This window comes from Anser anser, assembly GCF_964211835.1.
Source record: "Anser anser genome assembly, chromosome: 14".
Taxonomy (NCBI): Eukaryota; Metazoa; Chordata; class Aves; order Anseriformes; family Anatidae; genus Anser; species Anser anser.
In genome coordinates this window covers 17472100-17492507 of record NC_139735.1, presented here as the reverse complement: position 1 = coordinate 17492507, position 20408 = coordinate 17472100, and the positions used below count along the sequence as shown (strand labels likewise).

At 37.4% G+C, this 20408-nt stretch overlaps 1 protein-coding gene across 18 annotated transcripts in view; it reads left to right on the top strand.

Annotated features, from left to right (window-relative positions):
- The window catches only part of LOC310881738 (uncharacterized protein), a 796919-nt gene that overhangs the window by 439791 nt on the left and 336720 nt on the right, over positions 1 to 20408 (top strand). For 17 of the 18 annotated variants that reach the window (XR_014572527.1, XR_014572528.1, XR_014572537.1 and 14 more), the window contains one exon: positions 4466 to 4564. The exons of the other annotated variant lie outside the window; for it this stretch is intronic. Coding sequence is in view for 5 of the 17 variants with exons in the window: in XM_083799376.1 (XP_083655502.1) it covers positions 4466 to 4564 (99 nt within the window). In the remaining 12 variants the exon portion in view is untranslated. The remainder of the gene's footprint in view (positions 1 to 4465; positions 4565 to 20408) is intronic. 18 annotated transcript variants of the gene reach the window in all.

Genomic DNA, 20408 nt, shown 5'->3' with positions numbered 1-20408 from the left:
TAATAATTCTGTGTCCCAAAGATTGGATAATGATCCCTTGTAATTCTGTGACATGACACACACAAAGTACTTCTTTTCAGTGTGTAATTTCTCATTTTAGAGAACGTTAACCAGACTCAGAAAAAAATGCTTTTGTACAATCTGTTCAGTGGAATGTAAATGAACGTAGGGAACAGTTTCTTAATAAATGAGCCACCATTGTGATTATTTTCAGTAACATTTGCTGTACTTAATGGTACCATCCATCTAAGGATTTCTACATTTATCCTGTTTATAGGATGGTTAAAACCTTTATGGAGGAATCATTAATTTCCTTGCAAATGTCACTGACTTTGAATGCTTTGATCATTCCAAGATTAGCCCAGCCCCTGTCATCAGGAGTCTCTGATGAGTTCAGGCTGATTTGCTTTGTACATCAAAGGCATAAAAGGACCACTCCGAGTCTCAGTCTTTTGGGCTACACTTTTGAAGTCTCCTGAATACACATGAACCATATTGTTAAAGGAGAATGAAAAGCAGAGGACCACTGTGCATATGGCGGACAGTTTGCTTCTGAATTTATGTTGCCTTTCATCAAAGACATGGGCTGCTTCTGGAATGTCCCCATGGGCAAAGTTATTGGGTCAAAACTATAATGATACTCATCAATATTAAAAAAGGAACAAATCTCTCAGACATCCCAGTATAGGATAATCAGAATTTTATCCTGTGTTCCACAAGGTGACATGATAGATATAACTGCAAAGTTGACATTTTTTACTTGTTGAAACATCTGTGAAGAAAAGGGGTGTATCACACAGCTGAGAAGAGTCAACCACTTCATCTCAGGGTTTTGTGTACAAGTTTTTCATCTTTCTTTTCCCTCTTTCAAATTTAACTATATTTGGATTTTTAAAGTATGCATGGAGCAAGAAATTACAAACAAAACTCTATTTCATTACATTTTAAATAATAGCAACCTTTATCTGAAAGATGAACTATAACCCTCTTTGAATTGTCTCTGGCTTTTTTTTCTGCAAACCAACCTAATAATTAGATACAGTTTTGCTTTAGATTCTTGAAGTATCTATTAAAAGGTTAAAAATAATCTTAAATTTTCAAGCATTACTAGGTATATTTTCCCCATACTTGTAATAACCTATATTCATAAAACAAGAATCTCAGTCAAGGTTTTCAAAACTGATGTTTAAAATTAGCATCTTGAATACCTATTTTAACTCCTAATGGGCATTTCGGTTCTTTTTCTAGAATTGCTGAGCATTTTTCCTTAAAGAGGAATTCAGTAGTGACATTATCAAACAAGAACGGGAATGGAATGGAGTGGAATGGAATGGAGTGGAATGGAATGGAATGGAATGGAATGGAATGGAATGGAATAGAACAGAACAGAACATAACAGTTCAGTTGGAAGGGACCTTCAAAGGTCACCTAATCCAACTGCCTGACCTCTTCAGGTCTAACCAAAAGTTCCAGCATATTAACAATGGCATTGTCCAAATGCCTTCTGAACACTGACAGGCAGGGGGCATCAACCACCTCGCTAGGACAGGGGTAGTTGATACACCATTAAGATGTATGGTTGATATGCCATTAGGCAGTAATAGTAAGATTATTCTAGGCTTCACAATAGTGATAATGATCTGTGAAGGATAAACATAAATTGCAGCAAAGTAAACCAGAAGAGCTTCATGGATATAGAGTCTGTAGAAGGCTGAAAGCCTTCTGGTGAAAATGGACAAGGATCTTATAAAACTGCATGGTTGAAAAAGGGTGTAATGTTTGTTTAGACGCATGGAGACATCAAGTCACAGATAGGTGAAGCTTTCTTTTACATGCTACAGATTGCACTTGGGATGCTCTACAATTAGCTGTTTAAAAATTAAATTCAGTTTTACTCCAGTATTGTGCATGGGTTTTTTAGCAGTCTTTAGAGAATGGAAGAACAAAACAAGGTAGAAGATTACTGAAAATAGTTAAAAGGAGTTAATGAGTTAACTCACTAGAGTTAATGAGATGAAAGTGAGAAACAAAGCGCTCTGTGAAGGTAAAATTAAGGGAAGGGAATAATCTGCAGAGACAGACGTTGGATGCCCCACCATTTGGGACCTCTGCAGCTAGTTTCAGCTGGCCTATTCCATATGATTATTATATGCGATACTATTATTATAGTTTCCTGAGAGCCTATTTGATAGTCAGCTTACATTTTTAGGCATAGTACAAACAGAGATAATCATAGGTACCTGATATTGTGAGGAATTTATACTTCATATAAAATAAGCAAAACTCTAGAAGGAAGGGAGGGAGGGAGGAAGGGAGGAAGGAAGGGCAGAACCTGAGGCAGAAGGAGAGGATGTGATGCAAAGGGATTTGTACACATGAAAAGTGTACCTGGCAAGAGCATTTGGTCTAACTTCTGTCTTTCACTGTTGCCCCAAGTGTGTGGCTGAGAACCATCTTGTACCAGTACGGAGGTGGATGAAGTTACCTTTTTGGCTGTTGCTAGCTCTCAAAACTGCATTATTTTCACATAGTATTCTCCAAATTACAATAGAAGCCGTGAAGAGAGCAATTACATGTTGGTTTTTTTCCACATTAACTAAAGTCTTTTCAACCAGAGCACAGATGGCCCTCCACCAGTCTCCTAACAGTGCTCTACATACTGCAGTCCCATGGGCCAAAACACGTGCTGCTTGAAAAGATAGTTTTCAAAAGGGGCACATGCATCAGATTGTAGTAGCTCTCTGGAGTGCCAATACATGTGTTGGATGCTTCATAATAGAGAATTTTTAGGACAATTTACTTTCTTTGTCAAGAAGTAAAGAGAGCTTACTGCTGCAATCACTGTACAGTGGCATAGTGCTCTAAATACTGCAGGTGTTTTGGTAATTTTAAGTGCAGTACCTGCCTCTCCCAGGTAAACCCCAAACCTCTCTGAATGTCCTTTAGCCTCTCATGCTGTAACAACTTGAACAGTTGAGTGGAGTATTTTGTAACTGATTTTTTTTCTTTTTTTGTCAGCAAAAGGTCATATTACCTCTCTGTAATCTTCCTCTTGTATACATCATTTGAGGGCTGAGTCAAAGGACATGTATGCACACACATACATACACAAGAAGCTCTATGCCTGATTTCTTTAAAAAAATCAATGAGCATCCAGTGCTAGAATTATGGTGGGTTACTATTATGGCAGAAAACAGACATCGTATGCATCCACAAAACTGCTATTAAAAAGTGAACACATGCAAAGCAAAATTATTACCCTTCCGCGCCCCAAAATACGCTTGTTCCTAAGTGTCACAGAGACATCAGAGAATCTCTCTGAAATAAAATTGGGAACCTGCTTTTCAGTCCTTCAACCCTTCATCTGTAAATATATCTGAAGAAGGTAAGTTCAGGAAGGTCTCATAATATTTTATGAGAGAAAATATGCCTCCAAGTGCTATATCTGGGTAGGCATCTTTTGTTGTGTCATGTTGTCACAGCTGAGGTCATACAACGATGCTTACAGCGTTCTGTCTTGTGAGAGGGAAGTGGCTTCTCTTCACAGATAGTTTAAATACTTGGCCTGCTTACATAGGTGATTTCCATCATTAATGGGGTGAGGGTTGGGTTTTTTTGTGTGTGATCTCTACAGGATGAAAAATGTTGTGAAGCTGTGGGAAATTTCTGGCACAGATGCATTTAGATAGTGAGAGTTGTTCTGGACTGTTTAAAGGAAGACATTTTTTGATTGTTTCCATGATGACTGGATGCATCATTAACCCCTTTATTGTTGACATCCTACAGAGACCTGATATGTAGTCTTAATTATTTTAAAAGACACTTCTTTGTTACTTAGCTGGTGATTAAAAGTAAATTAAAAGATGGCAATGGCAGACTATTGTTGTTCATTAGCAGATCTAAAATCCTAATCATCTAGTAAGGGACTAATTTTCACTTAATTTTTGAAACAATAAGTACACTGGTGTAGAAATTATTTGTGCAGCTTCTATCAGTTAATTAACCAAGTCACTAGAGAGGGAGAGTGTGAGAGTGATTATTTTCTGTTAATCGAACTGAGAAATCTAAAGTAGGACTCCCAGTCAAAGCTCTTAATAATATTCCTTATATCAATAAGATGAGTATGAACTTGAAGTGCTAAACAGTGTTGAGGATTCTGGCAGGGAAGAATGGGAAGGGCAAATGCAAGAGCAAGGAGACCAAACGCTCATTCGTATTTTTGCAGAGGCAAAAGATAAATTATGCTGCAGGAGGCAGTGATGGAGCATACAAGAATCCAGCCATAAATTGCACAGCTACTGAAAAGAAGAAATAATTATTAAACCTGGTTAAAAACTTCCCTTTCACAGAAGTTTGTGGAGTTTAGCAAAAAACAAGACCTCAAATTCGTTGATTCAAATAATGTTCCAGTTCTCAGCACGAACTGTATATAGTGTTTATAATCCCCTTTTTCCTTCATTTTCAGGCTTTCATCTGGCAGATTGTGGTTCATGTGCTGAACAGCAACAGCGATTGTTGAGGTCGAAGTACTGCACCTCTCTCACATTTCCAGAGTACCTGGCAGGTAGGACTGAGCATCATAGATGGCCTTATCTCCTCCATGAAGGAGCAAATAGTATTGCAGAAGTGATAACATAAGAACATAACCAAAATAAGGTTTTAATTTAAAGACCTACACTTTTTAAAGTTTGATTAAAATATTTCAGCATTGATATAATAAATGGAAATTTTAAGAACAAAGGCAAAACACACGGGTTTGGAAAAATTTTATTGGCAGACATTCTACTGGTCCAACCAAGAAAAAAATTCTATATACACACAGGTAACAAGGAAAAAAAAGTCTCATGTCTATTGAATTTTTAAATAGGATAGCTATAAAAAAGGATGTTTAATTGCAAAGGAGGAATTAAATACTGGATAGTATGAGATGTGTGCTTCTGTGCCTGTCACAAGGATTCTAGACCTTTAACTGCAGCCCCCTAAGTAGATTCATTAAGTCCTTTCTCAACCCATACAAAAAGTTGTGTGACCTGGCAATTGAAACAACTTTCTATCTCAGTTTACACATGATACAAGTTTGTATTTTTAATAGTTTGAAGTCAAATGCAGAGAGAAAGGCCATTTTTGAGCTCTGTATCTTCCCTCTTCCCATTTGTGACTGTTCCTTTGCTGACAATCTGTTTCTCTTTCTTCTGTGGTTCTGGCTTACTACTACTGCCTGCAGCAGATTGCTAGAAAGTTGCTAAAAAAAAATAAAAATCAATCAAAACAGGCAGAAATGCAGTTTGAGCAAAAGGATACTTCCAGTCAAGTTGGCCTTCCAGTTGGCCTTTGTATATTGTGTAGGTTAAAGGTTGTATATGTATATTTATTTGTGTTTTGATATGTCTTCTTACTGGATCGCATTTTTGCATTTTTTTCCTACATATATCAGAATTAATGGGAAGATTTGTTAGAGAAACAAATACTGATTACATTAACCTTGGCTTCATTCTTACACTGCTGGAGGATCTTTAAATGTCTACAGATTTCCTTTCCTTTCTAATCACAGGCAGTATATTTGTTTTTATTTATGAAAGCTATTTGAGAGACTTGATTAGTGCTCAGCTTTAGACGAGTTTTATGTAAAAGTAACCAGCTGAGTCAGTAAGGAAAAAAATGACCAGATGGCAACCTCAGTATGGGATAGAGATAAATGTGAATCTGAAATGAGGAATGTCCCAAATAATGAGGGTCATTTGAGAGTAAGATGGTGTGTGCACTTTGTGGCCATGAATAATGCATTCATGTACGTACTTCAGTAATCATGATGCATGAGTTCTCTGCAGACATTATCACAAGACCAGTTAGTTTTACATGGGAATCAAGTGCTTTAGGTACCTTAATTATTCAGAATATGTATCTGAGAGAGGAAAAATGTTTGAATTTTGTATTACTGCTTTTAGTCTTGGTGTCTAAGAAGGGGAAGGGTGAATTGGGGAAAAAAATCTTTTATGACTTTCCCAGGCACAGCTCTGTCACAGCAGAGACAGTTCTCTCAATTCCTCTTCTCCTTTCTACCCGTGTAGATAGTGAACTCATCAGCTCTGCAAATGAGCAAAGTCAGATTCAAGTTGGTTAGACTATAGCATCCCACCTTGAAGAAACTGTGAAAATCAGTTTGTCCCACCTGTGATTCATTGTGTGAAAAGTTACATGTGGAATTGGCACTGGGGACTCTCTAAAAGGACAAATCACAGCAGTTTCCCAGTTACTCAGTTCTTTTCCCCAGAAACGAAACCAAGAAAGATGCTACTCCCCCTTGTTTCAATTCCTAGCCCTGGTAACAGGGAAAGGAGTTGAAACACAAGGCAGCTAAATCGATGGGAAGGAAATGCTGGTTCTATCAAAGTGATTTGCCAGGGGAGATTTGCTGCAACATGAATGCTGCTTAGAGCTCAGTTTGTAAGGTTGTTGATTCTGCAGAAATTTTAGGTACAAGCCTTTACTGATAGTTCCTCTTATGCTAGCTTAAGCCAAACAGGGAACATTCAGGCCCTCCTGGTAACAGAAATCAAGCAGTTGCCGACTTTGCTACTTGAAATAACTGTCTCAGAGGCACCTTTGCCCTGACAGTCCCCTGTGATGCTGTGTGCTCTTCTCTGTCTTTCCTCCTTTCTAGGCAGTTGCAGAAGCAATTGTATTGCTCTGTTTTCTAAGGATGTGCTCAGTGCAAGTGTAGGAGCAGTGATTCGTAGAATCCTTTGTAAACTGAGCAAGTTACTTGTAACGCATCAAAAATGGATGTTCTTTTCTTGCTAGAAAGGCTCACTCCCAAAGACCTTCCCTAAATGAATTTCTCCTCCTTCTCTAAGGTAGACAAAGACTAGCACAGTAGCAGCATGCTCCAACCAGGACTGATCATAATCACGTTTTTGTACAAATTATAAAATAAATCTTGTAGTGATAGTAACTTTTAACCTGTCACAGCTCTTCCCCCAATTTCTCTCTAGTTCCAGTAAGCCCAATATTTGAATCAGCTGCACTATGGAGTTCAGCTGTGGTTATTTCCATTGTTCTCAAATCTAAAATCTTTATTTTTGCTAGTGGGCTTTACAGGTAATTAGGGAAGAGCTCTATTTAGCACTTTTTTTCCGACGTTTAAGACCACGCAGTGTGGGATTTGCACCGCCTGCTTCAGCACCCACATCTAATTAAGCACATATTATGCCAGAATGTTTATTTTGCAGAGCTGCTCGTTCACCTGGTACTTCTGCAAGAATACAGTTGGAGCATGTAATGTAACGTTACCACTACTCAAGAGGTGAGGTACAAGACTTTAAAAAGGGAGCGCAGATTACAGCCCATCTGTTAAGGCAGAGAATTTATTTAAGAGAATAAATGCGTGAGCTGGATGACCAAAATCACAGCCATCCAAATACTAACACCCTTGAGGACTCAGTGTCTGCCCCATGGATACTGAGTCCACCACCTGCTGGGTGGTCAAGGATCATGGCCTCTTCTGGTGCATTTTCTTTCTCTCCCCATTCCAAGTGAAACAAAGCCTTTAGCCCGCATCCCGTACTGGAAATACTTCCTGCTTAGCTGAGCCACATGTAGGTACTTCTTTAGCTACATAAAGGCTGGTCCATTGGCCTTCTTTGCTGAATTTTCAAAATATATAGGCTAGAAATAAGGAACAATTGCCAAAGCAAGGAACCCAAACCACAGGAAAAAAGTATTCAGACCAATTTCATATAAATTATTTGAAAAAAAAAAAAAAAAAAGAACAAACATAGCAATAACTTGTAGTTATTTTTCTGCCTAAATTTCCACAACATTCCTGATTCTTGCTTGGACTGTAGGTGTTGAACTCTAAGGAGTTCGAGATATTTTCGTTTCTCCACAGAACCCTGCATAAAGTTTCCTTTGGAACAGAAATCTGTCAAACATGCAGTTTGCCTTTGTCCAACATGCGCTTTTTTTTTTTTTTTTTCAACCCCTCAGCTGTAAGGTCACTTCTGCAGGTGTCCAAGTCCTGGCTTAGTAATAACACTTTTATATATATATATATATATATATATTTACATGGCAGTTTTTTGCCACTGGTTCTTTGAAGCATCTTTGTTGGTAGTGTTACATGACTGGTTTTGAACTTCATGATGAAAAGGGAAATGGAAGAAAGACAATTCATAGCTTCAAAATCTAATTCGCTCTGATATAGGGTCATGTCTCCTTACCAGCTCCCACCCTTCCTCAAAATTATTAGAAGATTCAAAGCACTGAATATAGCACTAAGAAATCCTGAATATCTTTGCTAATTTTCTTTCTTCATATAGATATGCATTTATATATTAGAGAAGCTTTTCTTGGCATATGTTTGGTAAGTTTGGTCCCATCCAGGTGAAACTTAGTGCGTTTCAGGATACTGAGGAGTTCTGCACGTGGTGCTGGACAATGAAAGAATTTGCCTCTTTTGAGGTTCCAGCTCTGTGTTCCTCTTGGTGTTGCAATGTGTTCAGGTTTATCACTGGACAAGATCTAACAAGAAAAAACGTAGTCACTTGCAAGGCAAATTTACATAATGGAATACAGTTATGAAAGTTGAAGAAGAAATTACAATGTTAACATTATAGTAAGTCACACCAACTGCATTGGCTGCTCTAAACCCCAGCTAAACGGCAGGACTGGCTAATTACCTTCTGCAGCCTCCCCTTTGTTTGGCTCAGCACTGTTACAGCTTCCCTGGTCTGACCATTAGCCTGGCTGTTAAACTGTGTGAGGGTTAAATATGGGACTGGCTCACAGAAGCTGCTGTAGGGAACTTCTTTTCTGTCTAGCACAATAGGGTATGGTGGTTTTTTCCCCTTCTCTTACGCCCTTCAATTCCTGAGATTGAGTATTGGGACATTGTATATTAAAGTGGCAATTACAGCATTTCCTCTCATTTTCTGTATGGTCATTTTATTGCCTTTTCTGTTGAGTCCTTTAACACTTTCTTGGCTTTAGAAAGACTAGTTTCTAGGCGAAAGACTACTTTGTCCTGTTGCAGCCTTTTGAAGACAAATTTCAGTAAAGCTTTGTATCTTAAATCATAAGAAATATTAAATATATGCTCTGCTTAATAGATTCCTTTTCTTTTTCTTTGAACACCATATAGAAGCAAAACAGATGGTAAAACTCGAAACAGGATGTTTCTCTTGGGTAATACTTCAATTCAAATTCACTGTTAATTTTAGGGTCCCCTGTGATGATCCCATCTTTTTTAGAGTACAAGGACATGTTATCCTTAGAAATAATAGCAGGAAAATTACAAAGAGTCTAAGAGGAAAAATTTCTCTGTACATTTTATTTAAAGCCTGTTGGATTTGTGCCATGGGGAATATGTTGCAACTGGAATTTTAAAAAGCCTGGATCATTTCAGGATACTAGCAGTTCTTACTAAAATAACAGTAATAAAATTTCATGGTTGAAAGCCTACACAGATCACAAAAGGACTGAGGAAAACATTTCTCTCTTATCTACACAATAGAATAATTGGCTTAGTGAATTGGTAGAGATGTATCTTCCTCACACAGGACAACAGGTAGCAGACTGTTTGCTGAGGTGGGACTGAAGACACCAGTGGCTGGTCTGACACAGCCGTGTTTGCGCTCTTTGGGCAGATGCAGGAGCATATTTCAGGGAGTCAGACTTCCAATGCTGATCCTTTACTCTTATCTCTTTTTCTAATATTGGGAGAACAACTGAATTGAAATTCCAGGCCTTTTACTTTCTTTGTGAAGCTCTCAGTAAAGTTTATCCCCAGCTTTGACTGCTTCCTGAGCGCCCTAATCTGAAGTCACTCGGGGTACCAGGAGCTCTAAGATCTGTCCTGCTCTACTGCTCTGGAAAACCCAGGACTTCATCCAGCTGCCAGTCAGCAGCGAGCAGGAGCACTGCAGGAACACTGAGTACAGCAAGCTGCAGGTGGGGCACTCTCCTGTGCAGGCCTGAGAGCACTGCGTAAAACATGCGCTGAAGATAGAATCATCTGAGATAAGCAGTGCTTTGCAAGAAAATAGCACTGCAGAGAGAAAGCTCCCACATTGAACGTACCTGGCATCTGCCTTAAAGTATTTCTGAGCGCTCACTGCCTTATCCATGGATTCTGTACAGTGGAGAAGGATATGAGAACCTCAGGCTTTCAGGAACATCAGTTAATAGGAAAGTCCCATCTGACTGCTTAGGCAATACTTTTAGGTATTCCAAAGGAGAATATTTTTTTTTTTTATGGCTGGAGGTGTAAATAAACAAGTAAATCTGCTATATTCCCTAATTAAGTTCTCTAGATAACATGCAGTTAAATCAAGGAGGTTGTATAATGGATATAACAACATTTGTGTGCAAAAAAAAAAAAAAAAAAAAAAAAAAGCATTTTTCTTACGTACCTGAGGTTTATTTCCACCTTACATTATGTATTTTTTTCCCCTTCTTTTGATTGCTTTGATTTCATAAAATGCAGTTCACCCAGACAAAATATACCAAACCCATGTATGCACACACAGCTTTGCCACTTTGTCCCGAATATGCCACCTGGCACGTAACCCCTCGCAGTGCACTTCCCAGGGTGAGCCACAGCCTCTCGCATCTCTTCTGACTGCTGTCATTCTTCAAGTTGGTTCCAGGCGTCATCCTGCCAGCTGTCCCACTGCTGCTCACATTTGTGAGGCTAAAAAGCAATTGAGCTGTTGAACACTTTATGAATGAGCATAAACTTAGACTTGATGGCACTTGCAAAAGAATTCAAAGGACAAGGAAGACTTTGTTCGAGCACTGACATGTCTTCAAAAGGGCAGCAAAGCAATTTTCCCTCCCTGTAATTCCATCAACCCAAACCAATCAAACTAGAACTATAAAACAAAAACATGCCTGAAATAAATATTCCATGTCTTACATGCGGATTTTTATTTGCTTTTAATTCAAAAGCATGCTTTCAGTTAAGTTGATTTTTTTTTTTTTTTACATTTTTAGAACCTATCTTTGGATAGCCTAGTGTTATTGTGCAGTAATTGAGATGAATCCCAAGGGGAGGGCATATTAATGATTTTAAGTTTAATGACATCTTTAGTCTATTGGGCTGTGTCAGACTGCTACAAGGATTTTCCCCTGCAGCGATTGAACTGTTAATACTGACAGGTAAAAAAGGGTTTGTTTGAGATCATGCTGAGCTGGTATGGGAGATAGAAGGAGATCAGTATTTGAACCAAGATATATATCACATAGGGATGGTTCCCATAATAATATTTGAGGCAAAGAAAACTTTAAAAATTCCCATATTGACCCTCTTTTATACTGTACGTTACAGAGACAAGCTTCTGTTTCAGAAGGATAATGAGAAATATAGTGTGATTAATTTTTCATCAGCAAGTGTTTTTTGAAAGTGTGAACTGGCTTTTTTATATATATAAAAACTGTCATGTCTTCATTTTCCTTTTATCTTCATTCTTAACCTTCTTAACACAATACAAAAGTAATAAAAGGACTTTCTAATTTAAAATTAAAAAGGGGTGTCATACTTTAGAGGGTAAGAACCTAGTAAGTTTGGTTGACTAAGATAAATTTGTATCAGCCTATATTAAGTGCTAATGACACACATCACTAGAGGCCTTCAGGCATCTAAATCCCTTTGATATAGCTATTCATGTATCTTTCAAGTACTGGGCATGGATCTCATTAGAGTAAGTGATGCCATGCAAATAGTGGTTAATTGTTTGTTATTGAGTGCATTCTTTATTCCCAAAAGCTCAGGGTTATTCAGACAATTAGGTTTTAATACAAACTTTTCACTAGGCTCAATAACAAACCTGTCAATTTGTGATGTGGTGCATTTCTTCCTCCTCTCATTCTGGCTGTTTGTTGGCTGTAAAGGAAAGCTTCAGCCTTTCTAACTGCAGCTGAATTTCCTTCAATTTCCCTGAATCTCTAAAACGTTTAACATTTCCCTCACCATAAGCTCATCATGGTTTTCATTTCAGTGAATTTAAAGCAGATGTCAATATCAATTCAAAGATTTATAATTGATCGCTGTCAACAGAAATCTGAAGAGACTATGAAATCTCCATTGTTTTGGGAATTCCTTGGTTTTGAGAGTGTTCGAACAGCTGATAGTATAATTAAGAGAGCAGTTTTACTCTGCTGTGGATCTCCTGACATCAGTCACAGATATTACACAGAAGAGTCGAGCTGCCTGTAGTGGTTTAAGCTTTGGACTGTGAGCCTTGCAGCTCTGTGACATGGTGCTTTTTCCAATCACCAGCGCTGGGTACAGATGACAAAATAGTAAAGCAGCTTGTTACAGTTGCTCTTTTTAAAAAAAAAAACTGTAGTTGTTCACTGTTAAGACCGTATAAAAACCTTTGCTACCTTTTTATCAGCAACTTCCTGTGATTTTAATGATTTGACTGAACAGAACATTTGCCAAACTTCTCCAAAATATATGGGTTACAAAATAAGCTATTTGGTTCCTTTGAAGGGCTGTACAGTTATTACAGTGCTGAGGAGAGGGGATAAATAAGCTGATAAAAGTAAAGATGGTGGTTCCCCTTTGAGGCTAAAGTTGGTCAGGTTTAAATTTGCAAGCAAATGTGCAAGGTTCTCTTCACTAAACCCCTCAGGAATAGGAATCTACAGCTTTCACATAACTATTTTGTCACGTCAGAGTAGATGTTAGGAAGACTGACTGAACACAATGCATGTGTCCTCTCAGATAATCCATCTATCTGTCATTTCAGTTAGAGTTTGGATGGCTGACTTTTGACTGTTATACAGGTCTGATGTCTACTTGTAAAGAACTACACAGAGAAATAGCCCTTGTTCTTCCACGTAGCAATTGTCAGCCACCCGTTTGGTGGGGTGCTTGAAGTCATTGTGATTCTTTCACTCCTGAGCCAACAAAGAGTTTGTTATGAGGTTTGTAAATTATATTACAAGCTTTAACTCCCCCAGTGATGACCAATAACGCAACCCGATTGTTATTCTGACACAGCTTTCTGCTGCTGGAGTGAGCCTGGTCTCCCAGGCCCCAGGCAATGTGGGATGACATCTGAAAAGATGCAGCCAGCCCAGGCTGCAGGGCGCTTTGGCTCAACTCGCTGGGTGATCTATGAGTGGGACAGCCGTGGCAGCTACACTGGGAGCTATCCATCCGTCTTTTCACCCAGTGATAGCGAGCAGATATAATGGCTATATCTGTGAGAAGAAGCAGTGAGGACATTACAGAAGACGGAGTGAGGAGGCCCTGGGCCTTCGTCTAGATGTCTCGGGATTTATTCTGCTAAGGGGAAATGAATACTTTTCTGATGAGTGGTATAAAAATATAGTACACTGAAGGTTGACAAAGCAAGCAGCTTTCTAATGATTGCTGAAAGCACCACTGAAATTCGTGAGATACAAATAGATCCCAAAACAAAATGAAGTGAAATGTTTTGAGGTCAAAGGAGTTGCAGATTTTTGCCTAAAATTTACATGTGGCTACAATAAGGAGTCTTTTATTTTTATCTAGGATCAGATAATAATTCTCTCTAGCCTGTCCAGTAGGCTGCTAGCCAGCATGTGTTTCTACCTTTCCCTGACCCTCCAGCCGTTATCTTTTCCAGTTAAAAAACATTTTGGCATCCTCTAGGAGGCATGCTCACTGGAAAAATTCAACATAAATAATGAATGTACAGTCTCATTGTACAGTTCACCATAACTGGGGGATTTCTTTGGTTCTTATCCACAAATTATTTGACCTTTTGGCTTAATAAAAATGTCTCAATGTTTTTTTGTTTTGTTTTGTTTTGTTTTTTGGTCATGTATTTAGTACTATTCGAGATAGTTAGATGGGACAACAACAGAGCAAACAAAGTATTAGTCTAATATTTCTGTGACTGGGTATCTCATTTGGTGTGCACATTATTAATTGACAAGATCAGTTTTAGTAAGACTTTGCACTGCAGTTAATAATTAATGCAATATGGTTGAATACATTTCTGGAGAAGTAATACAATAACTTCATATATATTATTTTGAAAGCCTTGTCTATGAAAAATTTGGGCAGAATTGTGGTCTTCATGGCTGTAAAGACACACTAAGTATATGCTTCAGGATTCTCACTATTCAGAGCCCTGTCCTACAGACTGCATGAGACCAGTGTTGCAGTAAAGGGAAAAATTACAGAAGTATCACTGATTTTTCATGCCTTCCTAGGGTTTACATGAATGCATTCGGTTAAATTTGGATGTAACTATTTACCAGTTTAAGATCTGTATCTTCACCCTCAAATCTGTATTGTAAGATACATTCAGCAAATGGTGGTTTGATGAGTGGCCAAGTAATTTTACATAGTCCCTTTAAAAAGGGGACTGCAGATGCGAAGGAAACTGCCAGAGAAAGTAGCTAAAGGGAGGAGGAAAAGTAAATAATAGATAGTGAGATGGTGAGAGATGCATGACCACAAACACAGCACAGTTTCTGTTGTATTTCCACTAGGACGGGTGCTTACAGCCGGGCAGCTGTTCATGTTGCTTTCTTGCTCTGTCGTAGCAGGGCTGATAACTGCAGGAGAGGCGTCCCTTGTCCAGCCCTGCCTTTTCTTCTTGCCTATTGCACTGAAATAAGCCGGCGTGTAGGTGTCTGCATAGAGATAGCACAGACAAGAGGAGCCTGATGTTGGCTTGGAAGAGGCTGATGTAGTGATGACATAACCAAAATTTTGGCTAAATCCATTAAATCCATTGCCATTTTGATGAAGGTAACCTGCTTTCCAGAGGTCATGTGAGTAATAATGAACATCCTCAGTTTTGTTAACTGCTTTGCAACCATCTGAAGTTAAAAACATGGAGACAGTTAACAACTTTGTTCAGATTATCTGCAGTTTTTATAACATTAACTGAAGGATTGAGTCACATTATTTTTCATTAAACGAATTCCTTAATAATAAATGGATTTTTTCAGTAAAATACTAGTTTTTGTTGAAAAGTGTTTCTGAGTATTTTTTAAGAATAATTTGACATGGGAGACACTTGGAAGCTATATTGCTGTGGTGAGGAATTTTTTCACATACTTCCTTTTCCTATGGGAAGAAAGGTAAAAGCAGAGCTGTTTCAAAACATCCTAGTTTTTCTATCCCACTTAAATAGCAGGTATTCTAAGGTTTGTTTTTAATAGAAAGCCAAAAATTAGGAAGTTTTTTTTATTATTGAATGAAAAATTCCAAGATTACTTAATTGAAGGCATTTTAAATCTTGTAGTTAATATCACAGGAATCAGAAAAAACACTAACCTTTGTAGTTCATTTAACACAGTAATTTCATGCCTTCATTCTTTCCTGTGGAGTCAGCAAGGCTACTTATCCTATGGTAAATTAAGCTATACTTCCCTGTGATGCCAGCTGCAACAAAGATGGAGAGGACTTCATCATGTACACTGAAGTAATCTGATCTGGGGTAAAATTTTTGTGGACTTGGTTTTATGAAAGAAAAAAAAAAAGAAGCCTTTCAAATGCAGGTAACTGAATAACTTGAATATCTAAATAAAAATAATGCCTTTCAAATGAACAGCAAGATTTATTTTGGCTTGTTCCATTAGCTATGGCTAGTGAGCTATTTCTGGTCAGTCCCCTAGTGCAGCTTTCTCATGCGGTAATGAAAGTACCTTAATTCAAGCAAATGTAGCAAAAGAAAGTCTACACATTTTACTAGTCTGGGAAAAAAAAAAACAAACACACATCTATTTCTGTTTTATATGAATTTCCCCATGCAGTCTTTCAATTTTTGAAGTTACAGTTTTAATACTACATTGTTGTTTCTTTTTTAACTTTATACAAATTATTTTCCCATATCTGTGAACAACTGTGACTGAAAAGAGTAAGAAAGAAATTTGCTCAGCACAAATAATTACCTTAAATGTAGTGCTATGAAACAGAGTAAAAAGGAATTTTAGTATCACTGGATCTTAATAACTGTGTATTTACTGTGTATTATTGTCATAACTGTGCACTTTTGTAATGTTCTCCCACAGACCAAAATCTGTGTCCTATTACCTGAATTAAAATTAGGTTGGACAAAGTGGTAAGATGATTAAAAAGGGCTTTTTGCATATGTTAGTTTTGTGTTTCCAGGCACAAAATTAATATAGTCATGCATTTTTGTAGCTGAGGTCCTAAAATACATATATCAACAATTAGTCAGTGCAGAGGTTGCTATGGTACTTGTGCGAAATTGTAATAGCAAAGGTCATGGCTGAGAGAGGGATGAGAAATCATGTGTTAGATTTGATATTAAAGTAATGAAGCCTGGAACTTATAAACAGAAAAATACATTTTTTTTTTTACATTTTTTTTTTTACATTTTAAAAAATGGAAATGACTCTTGCTATAAGAGTCATTTCCATTTTTTAAAATGTATTTTTCTTTAATGTAATCAGGTTCTTTCATATGCACACTCAAATGTTCTGTTCTATTCCTTCTGTACTGTACTGTACTATTCTATTCTATTCTATTCTATTCTATTCTATTCTATTCTATTCTATTCTATTCTATTCTATTCTATTCTATTCTATTCTATTCTATTCTATTCTATTCTATTCTATTCTATTCTATTCTATTCTATTCTATTCAAGTTGTTTTTCTTCTGGGTTTTAATCAGAAATATGGTGAAGACCTGAAGGAGCATCATGAAGTAGTTCAGCATTGTACAGAGCTGCTCAGACAACTTTATTAATAGTGAAACTTGGCAACTTTGAAGGCTGATCATTTAACTTGGAGCGTTCCTTACTTCAGTGTGAAGAGACGGTTACATCACTAGTTCTGCCATAGCTAGCTCCAACCCAACAGTTGTCAAAGGCTTAGGCTTCAGCTGTTTCTTCCTTTGGACATTGCTGTGTTTGTTGTCAGGGAGAAGTCATTACCAGTTCAGTTGTTCCCTCATTTTACCCTGTTTAATTTTTGCAGCACTAAATCACTGACATAGATGCAAGCTGTAGGTCTCATTGACTTGCTTCAATGTTTGCCATACTAGTTTAAAAATCACGGCATTTGAATATACATGTGCTGTGGATTAAAAGTGTGCCTCAGATTTTTAGCGGCTTTTAGGATTTTTGAAAATACTGCTACCTGTTTATTGCAAATTTGAGAGACTTGCTAATACTCATCATCCTGGGAAGCTCGGCTGCAGCAGGGTCTTTGATTTTAAACGTTCAAGGAAAAAAGCAGAGCGGTGATAGCCAGTCCAGACAATAAAAAAAGGCGTGATCAGAGAAATTGTGATCTCTCAGAAAAGATTGACAGAACTGGGCTTGTTTAGACTGCAAAATACAGCTGACATGAGAGAGGATACCAGTCTTAAAAGGAATAAAGGTTATCACAAAAAGGAAGGTAATAAATTGTTCCCCATGTCCATTGCAGATCAGGATAGGGGATAGGACAGTAAGTAATGTGATTCTTTTTCAGTGAGGGAGCTTTAGATTGGACAGGAGGAAAGAAAAGCAACCAAAACCCACTTTTCTAACTGCAACAATAGTTAAGCACTTATATGTATCATCCTGGGAGGCTGCAGACTTTTTCTCATACTGGAGATTTGCAAGAACAGATTAAGGAAACAGCTGTCAGAAATCATTTTGGTATAGCTTATCTTGCCTTTTTGAGGGAGATGGAGTTTATGACCACCCAAGGTTTTGAGGTATCTTCCTGCTCTATATGGAAGTCTTGATGAATATTTTTCATTTATTTTTTTCCATAGCAAAAGAGTCTTTCCTTCAATGAACATTGCTCTCGAATTTATGTTGTCTTGGCATATGTGGCTATAGGGGTGTATATATACATAGCCAAATGTATTGTCTCCATTGTTAAAATTATTAAATTACTATTCAAGCTATTACCTCTATCTCTCTGCTTAACATTATACCAATCCCATCTTTCCTTTGTGGTATGGCCTCTGAGAAACGGGGAGCAAGAATCAAAATGGTAAATGTTACCCCTTTGTCCCTTCGTCAGCTGTAACTGCTTTGCAAAATAGGGTCTTGGTTGCGTTATGCAGATAATATGCAAGAAATAAAGTAGATTTTAAATTCTAACTCAAGTAAAAAATTACAATCAGTCATAGTCTTACTATTTAGCAGATGTGTCAGCCTGTGTGTGACACGAGTTCCAATTTTCACTTTCTGTTTTGTAATCAATAATCAATGTGTGTCTTTCCCTTTGGAATTCAGCATAAATAAGGTACAAAACCTAAAATATTTTAACACTGCCAGTGCTTTCTGTAGCTTAGAAATGGCAAGCCATCATCGCTGGAAATTGCAGCAAACTGTCAGGTTTTATGCAGAACCATAATGCTGTGAATTTGTATCCACAAACTGCCTAAGATTTAAAAGAACATAAAAAATATACATCTCCAAGTGGCTACATAGAAAGTAGAGGAATGAACACCACCAGTGGTAATGCTGAAATAAATAGATCACAGCGTTATGAAAAGGCTGTCATTGCACTAAAAACAGTTCTAAAATTTTCCAATTTTCTTGCAATAGCTGCAAATCACTAGAGTAAGTGGCATCACAGTTCTTGGCTCTAGGTACTCAGGGCATGCCTGTACCAAGTGTACTTACACTGTTTTATGTGTTGCACTGCTTTCTGCTTCCTCTAGTCGTGGTTGAAGCAATGCAGAACTATGCTGGTGCTTATGCTTATGCTACAAGTCTGAAAAGTAACCCAGCTAGGCTACTGTAGGACACTGTTTCTGTCAAACTGACAACAAAAGAGTTTCCTGGGATCCTGTTAGAGGGATGGCAGACTACCGTTTAGACAGTCCAGACCAAGTGTCAGATCTGGTTCCTTAAGTCTGGCTCAGTAAGTGACTCACTTTTGAAAATCTAGTACCGTGACTCTCATGTCAGCACAGGAAAATTTCCAGGTGAAGGTTTATTTTATTGAAAATATCTTTTAAATTGTTATTTTTAAATATAACTTTAGTCCACCTGGTAGCCTTCTCTAATTTTGGTTATAAGTAGTCGTTTCATTCAGACAGGCAAAGGAACAGTGTATTTAATGTGTGTCAGATTTCCTGGAGTCTCTTCCTTCTCCACCTTTTCGACCTATTGATTTTCAAATATTTTCTAGAGAAGTCAGGAATAATTTTCAAGTGTTTCAATGTCTTGTTCTCTAGAATATCTTTCCTGAAACAATACAAAACATTTAAAATAATTTCCAAAATTGCAAGGTTCCAATGTTTTATTGGTGCATATTTTGTAAATGTGTAGCAGAGGAGCACAAATTATCCTTGAAATTATTTTACAAGTAATTAGAACTGTACTTACACAGCTATGGAGAAAGTATTTCGTATGTGGCTGGAAAATTGTCAATGAAGGAACTAGTAAAGTTAGTGACATTAATGCAGACACATTTCCTTTCTGGCACATGCCATTTCCAAGGGATTCAAAGTATCTTTCCAACCTAAACCCTTTTGGGTGGAAAATTTAAAAAGCAAACGATTTGCAAAATATTTCTTTGTTTGGAATTAGTAGTTTTATAACTGCATTTCTGTTTCTTTTCTCTGCATGGTATTTATATTCCAAAATATTTATTACTTTTCTTGGAATGAAAGTTTATTTTCAGCTTCGATTACAGCATCACGTTTATGCAGAATTGTAACGTTAAAAATAACAGTTGGGGAAAGAAGCTTCTAGCCAAAGATGAGTCCCAGCTCAGCTCCTAGCTCTGATCTGTACTTTTTTTCTTCAGTTAACTTTCTCAGATGTGAATTCTGGATTTCTTCCTCACTGCAGAGTAGAGACTTTATAACTGATGGGTAATTCCTACATGCTTACTAAACAATACTAAATTCTAAATCTCCATTCCACTCATCCGTGAGAGAGACTTTGAGTACTCACCTTCTCTTAATTGCATCTTGGTGTATGGCCCAATTATGTCTTTTATGTGGTAAAAGTATATAGATGCATTGTATGTACTTATATAGTGAGTGGCATTAATAACTATTCCATTTTAATAAAAAGGAGAAAATGCCATTGAGTAGGTACTATTCGCCTACATAATATGGTGTCTTGGAGAATGAGATCATAATTATCATGATATATTCAATATGGGACCTACGATTCTGCTTTGCACATTTGGATTTGAAGACTGAGAAACCTTTTCTTGAAAGGGCAGCAGGGGACTTCTTCCATGATTACTCTATGAAATATTGTATTTTTAGAAATTGAGAATGAATATATGTGCGCACACATACACACACAGAGCAGGTAAAATTTTGACTTAGAGAGCATGCTGGCCTTATATACTAACTTTGTTCGTTTTATATGTGATTGAAGCTTCTTTTCACAGCTTTAATGAAATGGGAAGCTAATGAAAAATCTTTGCAGTCCTGATTATAGAGCACTGAGTAGTAGCAGCGCTGAAC